Here is a 16,294-nt window from a genome sequence, read left to right as displayed (position 1 = left end):
ACAGCAAATTCTAATTTTTCCCTTGGTTAGGTATATGTTGAGAGAGGAAAACTACAATTTTATCAAGGAAGAAAAAAGTTAATAGAAAGACTACCAATAAAATGTGGTTAAGAAAATTCTTCCATTTGTCTAGTTCAGCAATGGTACATAAACATAAAGGGTAGGAGACTTACTCAAGTTACAAATGCCAGTATTATCAACTCTCAGATATGTGTATCACTGGGAGGGTACAGAAACAGGGTAGTTTTAAAAGCATGACTATTTGGAATATAATCTGGGCTTCAGATTTCTGTGTGGGAGACTCAGATTCCAGGAACTCTCCTCCACCAACCCAACTTTAAGTCTTCTTTCTCTCAAAGGGGAACCAGAAGAGATTAAGACAATCGAATTTTAAATATCAATAAATATCAATATAAATATTTTTGTAGGAGCCAAAATGTAAACAATCTACTTTTGATAATGAAATGTTGATGTTTATTAACATTGCTTTGCATGTATACAATGCTATTAACTTTTTAAATTACTTTAACCCATTTTACCCTCACGACAAAGTTGAGTAGGGTAGGTATTTTTCTCAACTTAAAGCTGAGTTAAATTAAGGCACCATTGACTTAATGACTTTGTAAGGATCAAGCTTAAACTTGTAAATTGGAGGCCTGTACTTAGAACCCATTTTCCTCTGAGCATAGTTGTCTTTTCCAACTTTCTGTTAAATGCCAGTAAATCAGAGGTTCTTTTCTGCATTCATAACCAGGTGTCCAAAAAGGATATGAGAATTAACTCCAGTGCTCCAGTTTTCTATCTTGCAAATACATGCATTTAAGTACCTCACCCCAGGGGCCCCTGGGTGGCTCAGTCAGTTAAGCATCCAACTGGATTCTGGGTCCTGGGATGGAGCCCTGCGTCAGGCTCCATCCTCAGCAGGGAGTCTGCTTAGGGATTCTCTCTCTTCCTCTCCCTTTGCCCCTCCCCCTGCTCTCTCTCTCAAATGAAATAAATCTTAAAAAAAAGAACCTCACCCCAGAACTTAAAGGCATGATTGCCACCATGTAGACTTGCAATTTGCTTTTTCTCTGGTCAAAAGCAGGAGACAGGGTGCCTGGATAGCTCATTCAGTTAAGTGTCTGCCTTGGGCCCAGGTCATGGTCTCAGGGTCCTGGGATCCAGCCCTGAGTTGGGCTTCCTGCTCAGTGGGGAGTCTGTTCCTCCCTTCCTTCTGCCCCTCCCCCCCCCGCTCATGCTCTCTCTTGCTCTCTCGCTCTCTTTCTTTCTCAAATAAATAAATAAAATCTTTTTTTTAAAAAAAGCAGGAAACAGAAAAGTCAGCAGGGTACCCACTTTCACCTCACTCAGGAGGCAGCTGGCCATTGGTGAGAATATCTCTCTGAAGAAACAGGAAACACACTTCTTAGGAAAGGTTTCTGGCAACTCAGTTCCTCTGTAAAGAACACCTATTCCTGGCCATTTAAGGCCCTCTTAACTTCACTTGAGAAAGCAAAAGGCAGGACTATGAGAAAATGTCACATAGGGGAGGGTTTTCCCTGTGAGGGGAGAAAGGAGAAAGACAAACGGGGAACAGCATCTGGAAAAGGCAGGGCCATGGCAGTGGACTAGCATCATTGGCAGGATAGGGCACAGAACACGTGCTTGCATTGGACAAATGCAAGAGGAAAGTAAAGGTCAGACTTCTCATGGATATTTGGGGATAGAAGGCCACTAAACACTTTCAGTTTACTTTTTATAAGATAACCATTTTCAGGGCTCATTTCTTTACCTTCTTACCCCCTGTTGTCAAAACTCTAACTTCTAACACAAACACTACACCTATCAATTTTATCCCTTCATGGCATGGTGCAAAAATCTAATTTGTTTTCATAAATTCAGCTTAGAACATAGAGCCCAATGTTTCCTCCTTTTTGCCACACAAATCATGTTGGCTTCATTTATCAAAGCCTACTGGCATGGTAATATTTCTTTTTGCTGAGTGAATTCCTCACTTCTTTCCTTTTCCATTTGATCTTCACATCAAGAGTCACTTTTTGTGTTTTCGTGTTGAAGGTTCCATACATACCACTGAGTTAAGATTCTCCATGCCCACTGGAGACCTTGTGAGCTACATACTGCAAGTTTTGCATGGCTGCTCTCTCCCCAAGTCAAACCAATTCAACCAAGAATACTGTCTTTATTTCAGGCTCCTCAAAGAGCATCTTGGAGAAAAAGAAGTTGAATTGGCACTCATCTTTGATTCAGTGGTGGAGGCTGACTTGGCAAATTATACCTGCCATGTGGAAAACCGAAATGGACGGAAACATGCCAGTGTTCTGCTACGTAAAAAGGGTATTTATTTTTATAACTATTACTATGGTTTGTTTAGCTACCAAGTAACTATTGAAGTTAAATATACTTTCTGGCCTTATTTTATCATTTAGCATGAACTTCTATTAAACATTTTGTCTTTTTAAGGAAAAAATATCTCTTTTGCTATGGATATTAGCATACAATGCCTATAATCTTCTATCCATTAGGAAGTAGATAAATAAAATGAAATATTGTTATGTGTTAAATTCAGTGAGATAAAGTGTACCTTGGTTATAAGTGTTACATAAAATTTGATAGGTATTAGGCGCCTGGGTGGCTCAGTTGGTTAAGCGACTGCCTTCGGCTCAGGTCATGATCCTGGAGTCCCAGGATCGAGTCCCACATCGGGCTCCCTGCTCAGCAGGTAGTCTGCTTCTCCCTCTGACCCTCCTCCCTCTCTTGCTCTCTGTCTCTCATTCTCTCTCTCTCAAATAAATAAATAAAATCTTTAAAAAAAATTGATAGGTATTGACATGCAAATTTTTCTCTGTACTTCACCATCTTGTATTGCTTAAATGAGAAACTAGGGATTTTATTAATGGAAAAGAAACAAAGCCACTTTTTTATTCCCAAACTAAAATATAAATAAAAATAATGAAGAGATATCATAATATTCTTCTAATTGTTATAATAAAGATTATAAACAATATTTCATGATACGACCTGGTGCTATTAAGAGGCCTCTGACAGGTGCATATCCTTTAAAATATTTTGGCATTTATGGAAATCCCTCTCTAAATTTGGTTCCAGATAGGGTGGAAATTGTATATAATGGACAAAGAAAAGAAACTAAATTACAGATAAAGGAGATAAAAGCAAATATAGGAACAACAATCCCAACAGCTGGAGCAGCTTCTGAGATTGGCTCTTAACCCTGCCACAACTCTTGATTACTGCAAAAAGCTAAATATTTCTGTATGTGTGCAATTGGCAAAAGTTTTTGTAACTGTAACAGAACAAATGTTCTCAATCAGTGTTCTTGTTGTCTAGGCTATAGAGCAATAGGACAGATTCAGTCAACAAGGTCACTAGTTGTACCTCTTAACCAAGATGGAATTTCTATTTTCCAGCCAACCCTAATACTTGACCTTGACCAGCAAGCAGTTCTAGGGGAAGCAGGAAAATGTCATTATTCTGAAAATAATGCTTTTATCTCTCTAGTACCATTTCTTACTCAGCTGGATTTGATTCCATCTTAAAATAATGGAGTTTCTAAATATAAAGGAGTCTAATATGGAAAGTTAAATCAGGAGACCCTGGTTGAAGAAATCCTGGTTCGGCCACTGATTCAACTACTTGGTTCAGCAGGACTAACTTATCTTATGAAGCATCCTGAATCTCAGTTTTCTTATCTGTAAAACATGGATAATAATATCTACATTATAGAGACACTTTGAGGCTCAAATGATAATGATGTAGTGTGAAATATGTCACACTCAGTGTTTGCTATTATGCAGAACTTGGATAACTTCTCCTGTGCACCAGGCAACCACATAGTCCACCTACGTAACGGGCAGACATTGATCATGTCCAGATACCTTATGGCAAAGATCACTTTGTTCCTGCTCATTCTAGTCTTATTTTAGGCTCAGAGATCATCCAAGCCAGAGTCTGCAGCACCTCTGTATCCTCAGCAACTTGGGCAATGTCTGACCACTAATAGGTACTTAGAACCCATCTGGTTAATGAATGAATGTTATCTTTTATTATTGAAGATTATGTATAGCAAGTATTGTGCTAAGTATTGGGAAATAGAGTGATGAATAAGATAGACATCCCCAAGCCTGTGTGGGGCTTATAGTCTTCAGAGTAGAGAGAGTGCAAAGAAAGACAAACATTAAACATTAAGCAAAAAAATGTGCAACAAATACATAGTGTTACTACTATGAGGAAAAATAATGGTGGTGGTAGGTTTCCTATCATTCAGTCAGCAGAGATAGGAATAGCCTTGAGTTTAAAAATAAATCCATTTCTCTTTAATAAGGAAAGCAACCACTAGCAGCCCTTAAAATTTCTAATAATCTGACAGTAGACACCAAAGCACACTGTATAACTGCCATCTCCCATGGCTTCTGCAAGGAAACGTATCTAAAGCATGAATAACTGAGAATATTAGTTCTCATCTTTCTCATCTCCAAATATTAGAGTTCCCCAGGGTTCTGGTCCCCTCTTCTCACTTACTCCCTAGATGATTTCATTCCAACTCACAGGCTTACTTACATATATGCTGACAACTTCCAAATTTATATCTGTAGCCCACCTGATTTTCTTGCCTAAACTCCAGTGTTACATTCCTAACTGCCTATTCAACAACTACTCAAAAACTCCACTAGTAGACATATCTAGTAGGCATATCAAGCTTCCCTTGTCCCAAACAAGAATTCTGATTTCTCCTCCCTGTAAGCCTGATCCTCCAGTTGCCTCCTCCATCTCCATCACCATCCTTCCAGTTGCTCGGGCCAAAATCCTGGGACTCAGTCTAGTCCACCAGCAGATCCAATGGCTCTATTTTCAAGACATGTCCAGATTCTGATGACTTTCCCCACCTTCATTGTTACCACCCTAGTCTGAGCCATGATCATCAATTGCTTGGCTCACTGCAATGGCCTCCTAACTGGTCTCCTAGCTTCTTCCTTGTCCCCATATAGTCACAGTCCCCCGTCACAGTAGCCAGAATGATCCTTTTAATATGTAAGTCAGATCATATTCCTCTAATCAGAACCCTCCAATTATAGAACCCTCTCTGTTACACTCAGAATGAAATCCCAAATCTATGCCATGGCCTGCAATGCATGATATAATCTTTTCTGATTTCTGATCTCATTTTCTACTACAATCTGCCTATCTGTCTCAAATATCACACACACTAGCTTCCTTTCTATTTCTTGTACTCACCAAGCACAGTCCTGGCTGATGGTCTTTGCACTTGCTATTTCCTGAGCCTGGAACACTCTTCCCCCTGCTGTTCCCATGACTCACTCACTCTTCATATAGGTCTCGGCTTAAATATTACCTACTTAATAGCATTCCCTGGACACACTATATAAAATAATACTACCCATCACTTTCTTTGTTTTTGTTTTTTGTTTTCTTTTGTTTAGAATTTTAGAAATTTTAGTACAGTTTAAATCAGTGGGCCAGGTCCATTTCATCTCCTTCACTGCCAGATCTGGGGGAAGGGACTGCTTCAGTTTCTCTGCCTTCTCTTTGTGATGACCAGATATATCAAGGTATCTGCACTTTCTTTGTTTAAAAATTTTTAGCTTTATTGAGGTGAAATTGACAAATAAAGTTGTCTTCTTCTTCTTCTTCTTTTTTTTTTTTTGGTGAGAACATGTAAATTCTGCCCTCTTAGCAAATTTCAATTATACAATACAATGTTATCAACTACAGTCACCATGTTATACATTAGATTCTCAGATCTTATTCATCTTACAACTGAAAGGTTGCACCCTTTTACCAATTTCTCCCTATTTTCTTCCAGCCCTTGACAGCCATTTTCCTACTCTCTTTCTCTATGACTTCAGGGTTTTTTTTTTTTAGATAAACATATAAGTGATACCATGCAGTATAATATTTGCCTTTCTCTCTATGGCTTACTTTACTTAGCATAATACCCTCCAGTTTCATCCATGTTTTAGTAAATGACAGGATTTCCTTCTTTTTCAAAGGGAAATAATATTCGATTATATGTATGTATGACATATTTTCCTGATCTAATCATTCACTGATGAACTACCCATCACTGTTTAGCTTTATTGAGGTAAAATTGACAAAATTGATCACAGTGAATGATCTAATCATTCACTGATGAACTACCCATCACTGTTTTTTTTCTCTTGCTTGGCTTTATTTCTGTTTATTGTATTTGTTACTATTTGATATCTTATTACATATTTATTTTCTTCTTTTTTTATTTATTTAAATCCAATTAGCCAACATATACTACATCATTAGTTTCTGATGAAGTGTTCAATGATTAATCAGTTACGTATAACACCCAGTGCTCATCACATGTACCCTTCTTAATGCCCATCATGGAAGTGGGTTGGGGGATGGGGTATTTATTTTTTTATCTCCCCCGCCTCACTACAATATAAACTTCATGAGAACATGGACTTTTCCTACCTTATTTACTGCTGTATCCCTAGGGCATAGAACATAGTAAGTGCTCAAAAATATTTGTTGGGTGAAAATGCTCCTCCTAGCGGGCCAGAGCAATAGGTTGGAGATAGATAACAGGGATTGGTAAAAAGAGGATTTATCTGTGATTTTCTCTTGACTAGTGTCTGCCCTGGGCTATCTAAATGCATTTCTCTTTTTAAAGAAATTCATTTTCCAGATTGGGGGTTGAAAACTTAAATACCTCAGGGGCCAGGCAGATAGTGAATTTTTTTTTTTTTAAAGAGGCTGGATATTAGGGGAAAAAAAAAAAAAAACACAGACTAGAGAAAACATGTCTCATCTTAAAGGGGTAGTCACTGCTCTTTTCTAGGAGATTATTGCCATGCTTGCTGAAATGTAAACCCAGGGATAAGAGAATTTCTGAATTTTCAAGTTAAGTTGAAAGACTAGGTATGCAATCTTTTGGTTTTTAAATATTAGTATTCACTTTTTGGAAATATTATATAGAACAATAAAATCTTTTGGGGGGGCATGGTATACCAGTGTGCACTCCCTGTTTAGGTAGCAGTTACATTTTTTCGCTGTGCTTTACAGAATGATGCAGTTCATCTTTGCTTATTCCATTTTCCTTAGGAGCTCTCAACAATATGGTAGAGCTCCAGAAAAGAGTGAGAAGCTTTATGGCTCTGCTCCAACATTTTTAATCAGACTGAGCTCTGGCTTGTCTTGCAAAACTTCAGATGTTTCCTTTGGAGTTGAACATTTCAAACTTTATCACAGCATAGCCTGGCCTCAGTGGCTACAGTGTTTCCACCTGGAATATGAGTATGGCTTTTTTTATGGAACAATAAATTCCTGATGAGCTGTAAGTCAAACATTGAAAATGCCCTAAGTGATAATTACAGAGAAGAAACATTTGATGAATCCTTTCATACAGTGAAAAGGCCTTTCATAAGATGAAAACTCAAGTCTAATATATCCAATTAACAGGGTCAGGCTTTCTCAGAGCCAAACGACCCTTACCTATGCGTCTTTTACCTGCACCTACCACTTGCTCACTCCCTAATGAACTATTATCAACAATTACAACTAATATTTTAGTAAGAAGTCTATCCTATTTGTGTGTGTGTGTGTGTGTGTGTGTGTGTGTGTGTGTGTGTGAACCAAGACTGAATTTATGCTAAGGAAATTCTGGTAATTGTTTCTTCTCTGCACATACTGCCTTTCCCACAAACAAATTTTATCACTGAATCTCTCTGTTCATTCCCAGTGCTACTGCCCCATGCTGAACCCCCAATCTCCATAGGAAACCCTCAGGTGGGATCGCCTAACCTGCTTCCCAACTTATGAGCTAGCTCAAAACATTTCCAGTCTTCCCTCTCTCTAGTCCCTTGGCTTCAACTGCTATTTGTCCCATTCTATAATGTCTCATCTTCATGTTCAAAGTGAAGAAATAGTTGGGTTCAAACTAAGAAGGTTAAAAAGAACTACACTTGTACTTTTAGTGCCTACAAAAAGTTACAATCCCATAAATATTTGCTGTTCTAGATACAGCTATCCTTGTGATGTGTATATAAGACACAGTCCAAATAAAATGACTTTCACCTTCTCAGGAAATATCCCTAGAAGTATAGATCCTACTGAAATGGAAAATGGCAATTGAAACAGAAGACAAAAGAAAAGCCAGGTGTAATCTGGGTGATGGCAGTTCTGCTCTCTGATTATAGGATGCATGTTTCCCTTTTAATGTCTCTGCCTGGGCTGAATCAAAGAATACTGTTTGAGTCTCAGGGAGTAGGTACAGTTTTCAACGTAAACAGCCATCATTAGGTAATATCTTTCAAAGACATTTTTATAAAATGGACCCCCAAACCACAAAGGTATTTTTCACACCATGATTTTCTTCCATAAATTTACTTCTGAAAAAAGGTGTCTGCACAAATTGTTCCTACTGCTGAAGTTTTCCATCTACCTAATAGCAACTCTACTCTGTAAATAGCATAGAAATTGCTGAAAAAAATTCCCATTTGGTGACTTTGAAAGCAGTTGAATTCTATTCTGACCAGAGAGAGAGACAGAGAGAGAAATATATGGAAAGAGAAAGAGTCCAAAATATTTACAACATAAAATGAACATTTTATAGCAGGAAAAACATGTTGAATCAAGTCAATCAATGTCCTAAGATCAAAGAGAAGTCAGTTTCTAGAGTAACAAAAAAAATCATTGCTCTGTCAATTTAACACTGGCTGTTAAGAATGCATAACTGATGTAAGATGGTGAGAAAACAAGCAAAGATTTTGATATTGTAGCCCCACACAGGTCTCATAAGCAAGCCTGCCTTACCACCCATATAGAGGTATGCAGTGGCTCCTGGGGAGCTACTTTCTATATAGAGGGCAGGAGGCAGAGCTAATGTATGATAGTATTTTTTTACCTGAAATATTGTGGCTCAATTTTCAAAATGACTACCTCTCACAGCAGGCAAGACAGAGATAGATTTGTTTCCTATCCCTACTCATTATGGGTCTGCTCATGATATTCTTTATTAATATATTTTGTCCCTCACAGCAGCCCCACTCCCTTCCTTTCTCCATCATTCCCCCTCTCTCCTTACTCAAAAAGAGTGACATTTATTTATGCTTCTTACATTTCCACTCAGTGACTTTTCTGATTGGCCATGCTGTCTCTGGCTTCTACCATCTCTTCTCTTACTCTACCTCCTTTCCAAGACCAAATTCCCTCTTTCCCCATGAAACCTAAAACTTTTCTTCATATGCTGAACTCCAGGGGGCCCTTCTTTTCTCTTTGGTACAGCTACAGAATTCTTCAGTATCCTTTAATGAAGTGCCTGAGACTTACTCAGTCCTTTCATTCTGCCTGGTAAATTGTAGTTTAGGTTATTTCCTTGGAATTAAAAGGGCAGAGGAGCCAAAGTTCACTGCAAGTTACATGTTCTCTGAAGCATTACCAACAGTTCTATGGAGCAAAAGGGAGAAGCAAAAGGGAACCTGAAGGCTGAAGCTCTTAAAACTGTCATGTAACAAAAGGAGTCTTGAATTTGAAATTAGAATATCTAGGCTCAAGTCCAATCTTGGCCACTTCTTAGGTGTATGACCTTAAGGAAGTGAATTAAACTACTGAGTCTCAGATTCTTCATCTATAAATTTGCCCTATAGGATTCTTGCCCTAAAGGTTTACTTAGAGAATAGATTAACAGACTGGTTGAAAATTTTATGTATAATATATATTACTTGTAGTATCTATTATATATATGTAGTAGTATATTATATATACTATGCAGTATATGTGTAGTAAAAATTATATGTAGTATATATTATATATGTTTATCTTTTTCCTTAATCTTAATTGTCATATTGAGCCTGACTAGTTTCTCTTAAGCAATAAGCCTATGTAGAGACAGGGATATCCCCAGGGAAAGGTTGACAATCTGGTTGTTAAGGACCTTCAGGAGTGGCAGTCTGTCATGGTCAGAAATTTGATTTTGATAGTGCCCCAGAATTAACCTATCCAGGGAGGCTGATTGATGTCAACCAAACTCATAAACAACTGATATACAAACTAGAATGTCACTCTCTTTTCCAGTTTCTAGCTACATGGTAAGCAGAACTGGCAATAAAAAAAAAAAAAAGTCAGTAATTATGGAATTTGATTAAGGGGAGGTTAGCTAATCTTTTAGGCAATTTTATCTGTGTTATGTTAAGATGAATGAATATCCCTATTTCACAGGGGAAAATAGGTCTCTGGTCCAGTGTCTTTCAGATTCAGCATTTCTCTTCTAGACATTGCTGAATTCACATTCTAAATTCTCTTCTGACTTCCCATTTCTCTAAATTCCATGGTACTATGCCCATTTTTTGATGATACCCCTTAGATTTGTTAATATCACTAATTAAACTACAAGTAAGTCACATGCTCTGAGCCTGGGATACATTATGTCTCCTTCCATTATGTGTTGATTTAATTGTTCCAGCTATTAGAGTTCTAGCGGGGCCCCACTGGAGCAGCTTAGGGCTACTATCAGGTAGCCTAGTGTTGGCTGAATAGTCCAAGTTATTAGCCTGGGTTTCTCATTCAATTTTAGCCCCCCTGGGCATATTATATTATATACATATAATAGTCATTTATTCAAATAAGTAGGAAAAATGGATAAGCTAATTTTCCCAGGTTACCTTCTATTGGATTATTTTCCTAGGGTTAAATGAAACAGTTAAATCTTGAAGCTCATTCAATTTTATATTTTATTTGATTCTGAGAATAATTTTATGATGCTGTTCTCATGTAGAAGAATAGGGCCTGTGGCCTGAGAAGTACTAGATGGTAATCTTACTAAGTCAATAAGATAATTTAACAGAAACAACAAAATATTGGCCCTAGACCCAGAAAAAGACAGTTCTAACAGTTCCCTGAGATACAATAAAATAAAAGTATATATGTAAGATCTAGATGTGTTCAAAACAAATTGGGAGTGACTATTCCTTTTCAAATAGACATCACTTTTAACAGTAAAAGTATTCAAATCTTTAGAAAAGAGTTAATTTTATGAAAATTTGATTTACACAAATGTGTTGAGAACAAAGCTACTTACTGCATTAAGCAAGAATCTTTTGGAAAGAAAAGCAGAAAGGGCTGTGCATCTTACAGACTAGAAATATGGAAAGATCCCAAGTGTTGCTGATTTAATTACCCTTTCCTGTTTATTCTGTTGGTTCCAGATTTAATCTACAAAATTGAACTTGCAGGAGGCCTGGGAGCAATCTTCCTCCTCCTTGTACTCCTTGTCGTCATCTACAAATGCTACAATATTGAGTTGATGCTTTTCTACCGACAGCATTTTGGAAGTGATGAAACTACCAATGGTAAGCTGTCTCCTATTCAAATTCAATTAAAAGGCATGAATTTGTGATTATGTAGGAGAATATCCCTATTCTTAGGAGATACATGATGACATATTTAGAGTTACAGGGCTATGACTAAAGCAAGTTACCCCTCAAAAAGTTCAGGAAAAAATTATGCATTTATCAAGAAAGAGAACAAAGGGGAGAAAATATTAACAATAGGAGAATCTGGGTAAAGGATATATGGATGTTCTTGGAAACTGTTTTATTTTTGTAATGTTTGACATTATTTATAAATAAACAGTTTAACAAGGAGACATGAGTTGATCAGGAACTAAAACAATTGCTGTCAAAACCCTCCCCTTACTAAGAAATAAATTAAGAATCAATTCCATTATTTTCCTCCAGAAAATTCAAATTTAGGTACAGATCATTTTTTTAAATTTTTTTATTATGTTATGTTAATCACCATGCATCATTAGTTTTTGATGTAGTGTTCCATGATTCATTGTTTGGTACAGATCATTTTCAGCTATTCCTGGCATTGAAAAAATAAATCATTTAGGAAACTGATTAAAAGCTATGAAGATTCTCTTTTTCAAACTCACAATATGGATCCACATATTTTGGATGATTGTAGAACCAGTCTCAGAAATGACTTTAAAGGATAGAAATTCAGAATGTAGTTTATAATGTTCTTATGTTTGCCATCTAGGGCCCTTGGAAATCTTTTGAATGAAATATCAATAAAGCATTGAATTGAGCCTTGTTTCTTTGAACATTCTAAAATGATTTAATTTTTCAAGAGAATAAATTACCATATATCAAATCAATACCAATAAGAAATCATGACATGTAACTCGATATGCATAAAGTCGTCACCCACAAACTACTGTAAGTCTTGGAAATATATGTGTGGAATGCCTTAGGTAAACCAAGATTAAAAAGAAGTCCATTTGTAAGTCATTAAAAAGTCAGATTTGGATTCTACTTTTCATTATATTGAAATAATGAAGGTTAGAGCTTTTGTTTTTCTAAGATCATGGTCTTACCTCAAAGGAGAAGGATTCATGATTTTGTTTATTTTTATAGTGGTAGAAGAAGGGCAGAGTGGTGACTGTAAAACAATTTTTGAGGAATCTTCGATATTGGTCCTATGTTTTCTATTATGTAAATAATGATATGAGTGGATTTTAATTGACTTTTATGTTTTCATAGTCAATTAGAGAAATGCTGTTTGATGAGTACATGTGCATGCTCTTTATCAAAGCAGTATATTTACCTAATTATTACAGCATCCCATTTAAAAGTACTACAGACCCTTATTCAGACATAGTTTCAAAATGAGAGATTAAAGCCTGTTCTAACCATAATGATGTGCTCCAACAATATATATGAAAGTGTGGTCAATCAGTTTCTATATACAGGAATTAATATAGAAAAATATGACTTCTTACCTGCACATGTAAAATAACTAGATGAAATGTGCTACTGAGGAAAAAGTCACTGATTCCCAGGTGCCAACAAGTGGCTAAATTATCCAACTGGGAATGTAAGATGCATTGTCTAAATGAAAGAACATGAAAGAAAGGCTCCTGTGATTAATTTGTTTTGAGTCATGAATATAAGCAATTTGTCAATACTCTCTGTAAGTGATGATACAATTTATCAAGTTAATCTGCAGTAATTAATTACATTCATCACCCATACCAAATAATCCAGATTAACTGATCAATTGTAGTACATATTTGTAAGATTAAATTCATGCTAGCATCACAGGACATTTCAGGAATAAAATATTCCACTTTGCTTCTACATCTCCAAGGTGGTCCATGTGGTCAAAGATGACAAATAATCTAGAGCATTTTTATTAGAGAATTGTATGTATTGATTCCAAACCAATTGTTTTAGGGAGAAAATGTAATGTGGAAGGAAGGGACTTCAAGGGTTTTCATTAGGAAGGAGAATTCAAATATTTTTTTTATTCCTACATGGAAACTTAGACCTTAAATACATAACCCCTACTAGCTGAATGGAAACTAAAAAGTCAGCAGGTATGTGGTGAGGATGAATAAATGAATATTAAAGCTCTTTTAGAAATACTCAGTTTCATGATGCCAAATACCAGCTAAATAACTTCCGAATTTTCATTTCTTTGTTTAAATACTTTGGCATCTCATGGACACAACTTAGTTTTATCCTTATACTTTTTGTTCATGTTTTCTTTTTGATTCATATCTATAGTAGCATTTTCTGAAAGTTCTTATAAAAATGCCTTATTTTTTATAAAATAAAATCAATCCAACAGACTTTGACTTCTTAGCCATTTTTTATAAAATTCATTTCATTTTAATCCACCAAACCATGATTGCTTCATTTATTTGACCTTTGCGTTGTTCAGTCATTAAATATTTATTAAGTGTCTACTATGTGGCAGGCATTATGTATGATATATTTACTTATATTCCTCATCTGGATCAACACACACACACATACTATAGTAGGCACTAGGAATATAAAATCAACACTGTTACACAGTCTGCACTTTAGAAGCTAAGGACTTAGCACTGTGTTTAGCATAGCCCTAGAAGAACTGGGTTGTAAATAGGAAAGGCTTCCTGGTGGTGAACAGGGTTAAAATGAGCTTTAAAAACCAGGAAGGACAGGTGTGACAGCAGGAAAATTCTTCCATAGTTTGGTTCCCTTCCTCATAACTTCTTTCTTCATTGGGAACAACATACCTATGGCAATTGCTGTGCAAGCCCACTTACTTACGATTCTCTGCCATCTGCATTGTCCTCTATTTTCTGGTTCCTTAGATGAGCTTAGTCAGCATGATTTAACACAGAGGAGGGCTCATTAGCCTTGCCTAGCAAAGTGGTGTTGCTGCATTGCCTTTTGGTTTTAAAACAATTTTCAGGCCTTGTTGTAACCTTACTTGCATCATGTTGTTGATTTTACTCTTCCATCTTGCTCCTGTCTGTGAGCAGCAGCTGTGGCCATTCATGAGGTTTTCTTGGCTGTCTATATAAGGCTGAAGTGCATTTTTAAAACTATGGCATCTGCATCACTGCTTGCTCACTAGCTGGCATCCTAGAGCTTCTGGGACATCTGACATGGTGGCTTTGAGAGAGCTCTTCCTGTTCTGTCCAGACACTATAAGCTCTTTATCTTTAGTTCATTTTAAAGGGACATGAGTAAAATCAGAAGCAACCCTTTTCCAAAAGAATGATGTGCTTCTAGAATGTTAGGTAAAATTTATTATCCAGACGTGTTAGGTGTTAACACATATCAAAGGCATCCATATTCTTTATTATAACTTGATTTGGGATATGCAAATATAGCAATATCTTTCTAGAAGAAAGTCTGTAGCATCACATATATTAGGGTATAGATGAAGCAAGTAAGGACCAGGAATATGTGAGTTTAGGCATGGTTGGAGGGCAAATAGTCTTAGTCAGGATAAGCAATGGAGGCAAAAGTATAAAGGCCTGGTCAGATGAGTGAAAGAGGTAGTCATTGCAGATGGCTAGCTCATAGTAGATGCTCAACAAATCATTGTAGAATAAATTAATAAGTAGTTGAATTTAGGGAGTTTGCGAGGTAGAAAAGTTATCAAAGTCAGAGGAAACAAGGGTCTAGTCTGACATTGCGGAATTTGAGGCAGCAGCACCATCCATTAAGAACAATGAAATACATTCTGTTCATAGGAATGGATCTTTTTGTCCTTTGGCCTATTTTATTCTTCCAGCTGTGTATCATCGGCAGCTCTAAGTCCCAGGTGAGTAATTATAGCTGGAGAAAATCAAGGGCTTGCAGGTGCATCCTGAGTTTGATTGGAACAGGGGCAGAGGTGCTAAGATTACCAGGAGGTTCTTACATTAGCATTGCTTATGAATATTCTCACTTCCAAGTGGTGTTTTATGCATAAGAGTGGAATGTGCCCCATTTATAAGCCAAATGATCTCAACTATCCAGGGCAGTCCTTCATGTGCATCTGCTTCTTGGCAATCAAGTAACCCATCCAAGGTTTACGGAAGCCTTTTCCAGCCAGAGGACATGCTAAAGAAAAACCTCTTGGCTTCAGGCACCATCATAACATAAATAACCAGAGTTCCTTTCATGTGGGGGTGGTGAAGACTGGAATCTTACTAGAATTAGAACAATATAATCCTGCCTCAGATATCTCTAGATAGTCAGGGGGTCCCACGTACTTCTACCCTAAGGTATTTATATCTCTTCATATGCCTATCATTTATTTCTCCTTTAGTAGGTAGAACTAAATCATTAATGGTATAGATGAGTGCTTCATTCTGTAAATTACCTTTTGGTCAGGTTTTAGCGAAATTCTAATCACGTCCGCTTTAATGGAAAATATTGATGAGGTTTAGAAACAAATCCTGAAATATTTGCCTTTTAAAATTATTATTTGCAAGTAACAAGGTTTACTAAATATTAACAGTTTCACTTAAGTCTATGCTCACTACATTAACTTTTAAAAATAATTTTCTATAAATAAGGGGATTTTGAAAACCACTATAACTTTTCCAATGTGGCCTTTCTAAAACCAATGGGGACTGATAGATTGAGTAGCTGTATTCATTAATAATTTTTAGGGAAAAATATATAAACATTTTACATTTTCTCTTTGGAGAGACTGGCTCTGAGCCAGTACAGCAGAGGAGGAAAAAAAAATACTTTCTCAAAGCACAGTTAACTCCCTGACTAAATGTGTGAAGGGAAAACCTAATTTAGCAATAATGGAAGGATGTATATTTCGAAACAAAGGCTTCTTTTGGAAGCTTGTGTCAAATTAGTTGGCCATGGATTGAACGAGAATAACAGACAATGCACTTGTATAAAACCCAGCTGCTGTCTCTAATATTTAGTAATGAACTACTTTTTGTATATGAAGATGACGATACTAACCAACTGGAAATATGGCATGTGTTGTG

At 36.6% G+C, this 16,294-nt stretch overlaps 1 protein-coding gene across 1 annotated transcript in view; it reads left to right on the top strand.

Annotated features, from left to right (window-relative positions):
* Positions 1–16,294, top strand: part of IL1RAPL2 (interleukin 1 receptor accessory protein like 2) — a 648,978-nt gene that overhangs the window by 619,008 nt on the left and 13,676 nt on the right. Inside the window, exons 6-7 of the mRNA XM_021678366.2 lie at positions 2,192–2,337; positions 11,217–11,360. Coding sequence (XP_021534041.2) covers positions 2,192–2,337; positions 11,217–11,360 — 290 coding nt within the window. The remainder of the gene's footprint in view (positions 1–2,191; positions 2,338–11,216; positions 11,361–16,294) is intronic.

The sequence above is a fragment of the Neomonachus schauinslandi genome, chromosome X, assembly GCF_002201575.2.
Source record: "Neomonachus schauinslandi chromosome X, ASM220157v2, whole genome shotgun sequence".
Taxonomy (NCBI): Eukaryota; Metazoa; Chordata; class Mammalia; order Carnivora; family Phocidae; genus Neomonachus; species Neomonachus schauinslandi.
Note: the sequence above shows the minus strand (reverse complement) of the source record. Positions and strands in the feature narration are given on the sequence as shown.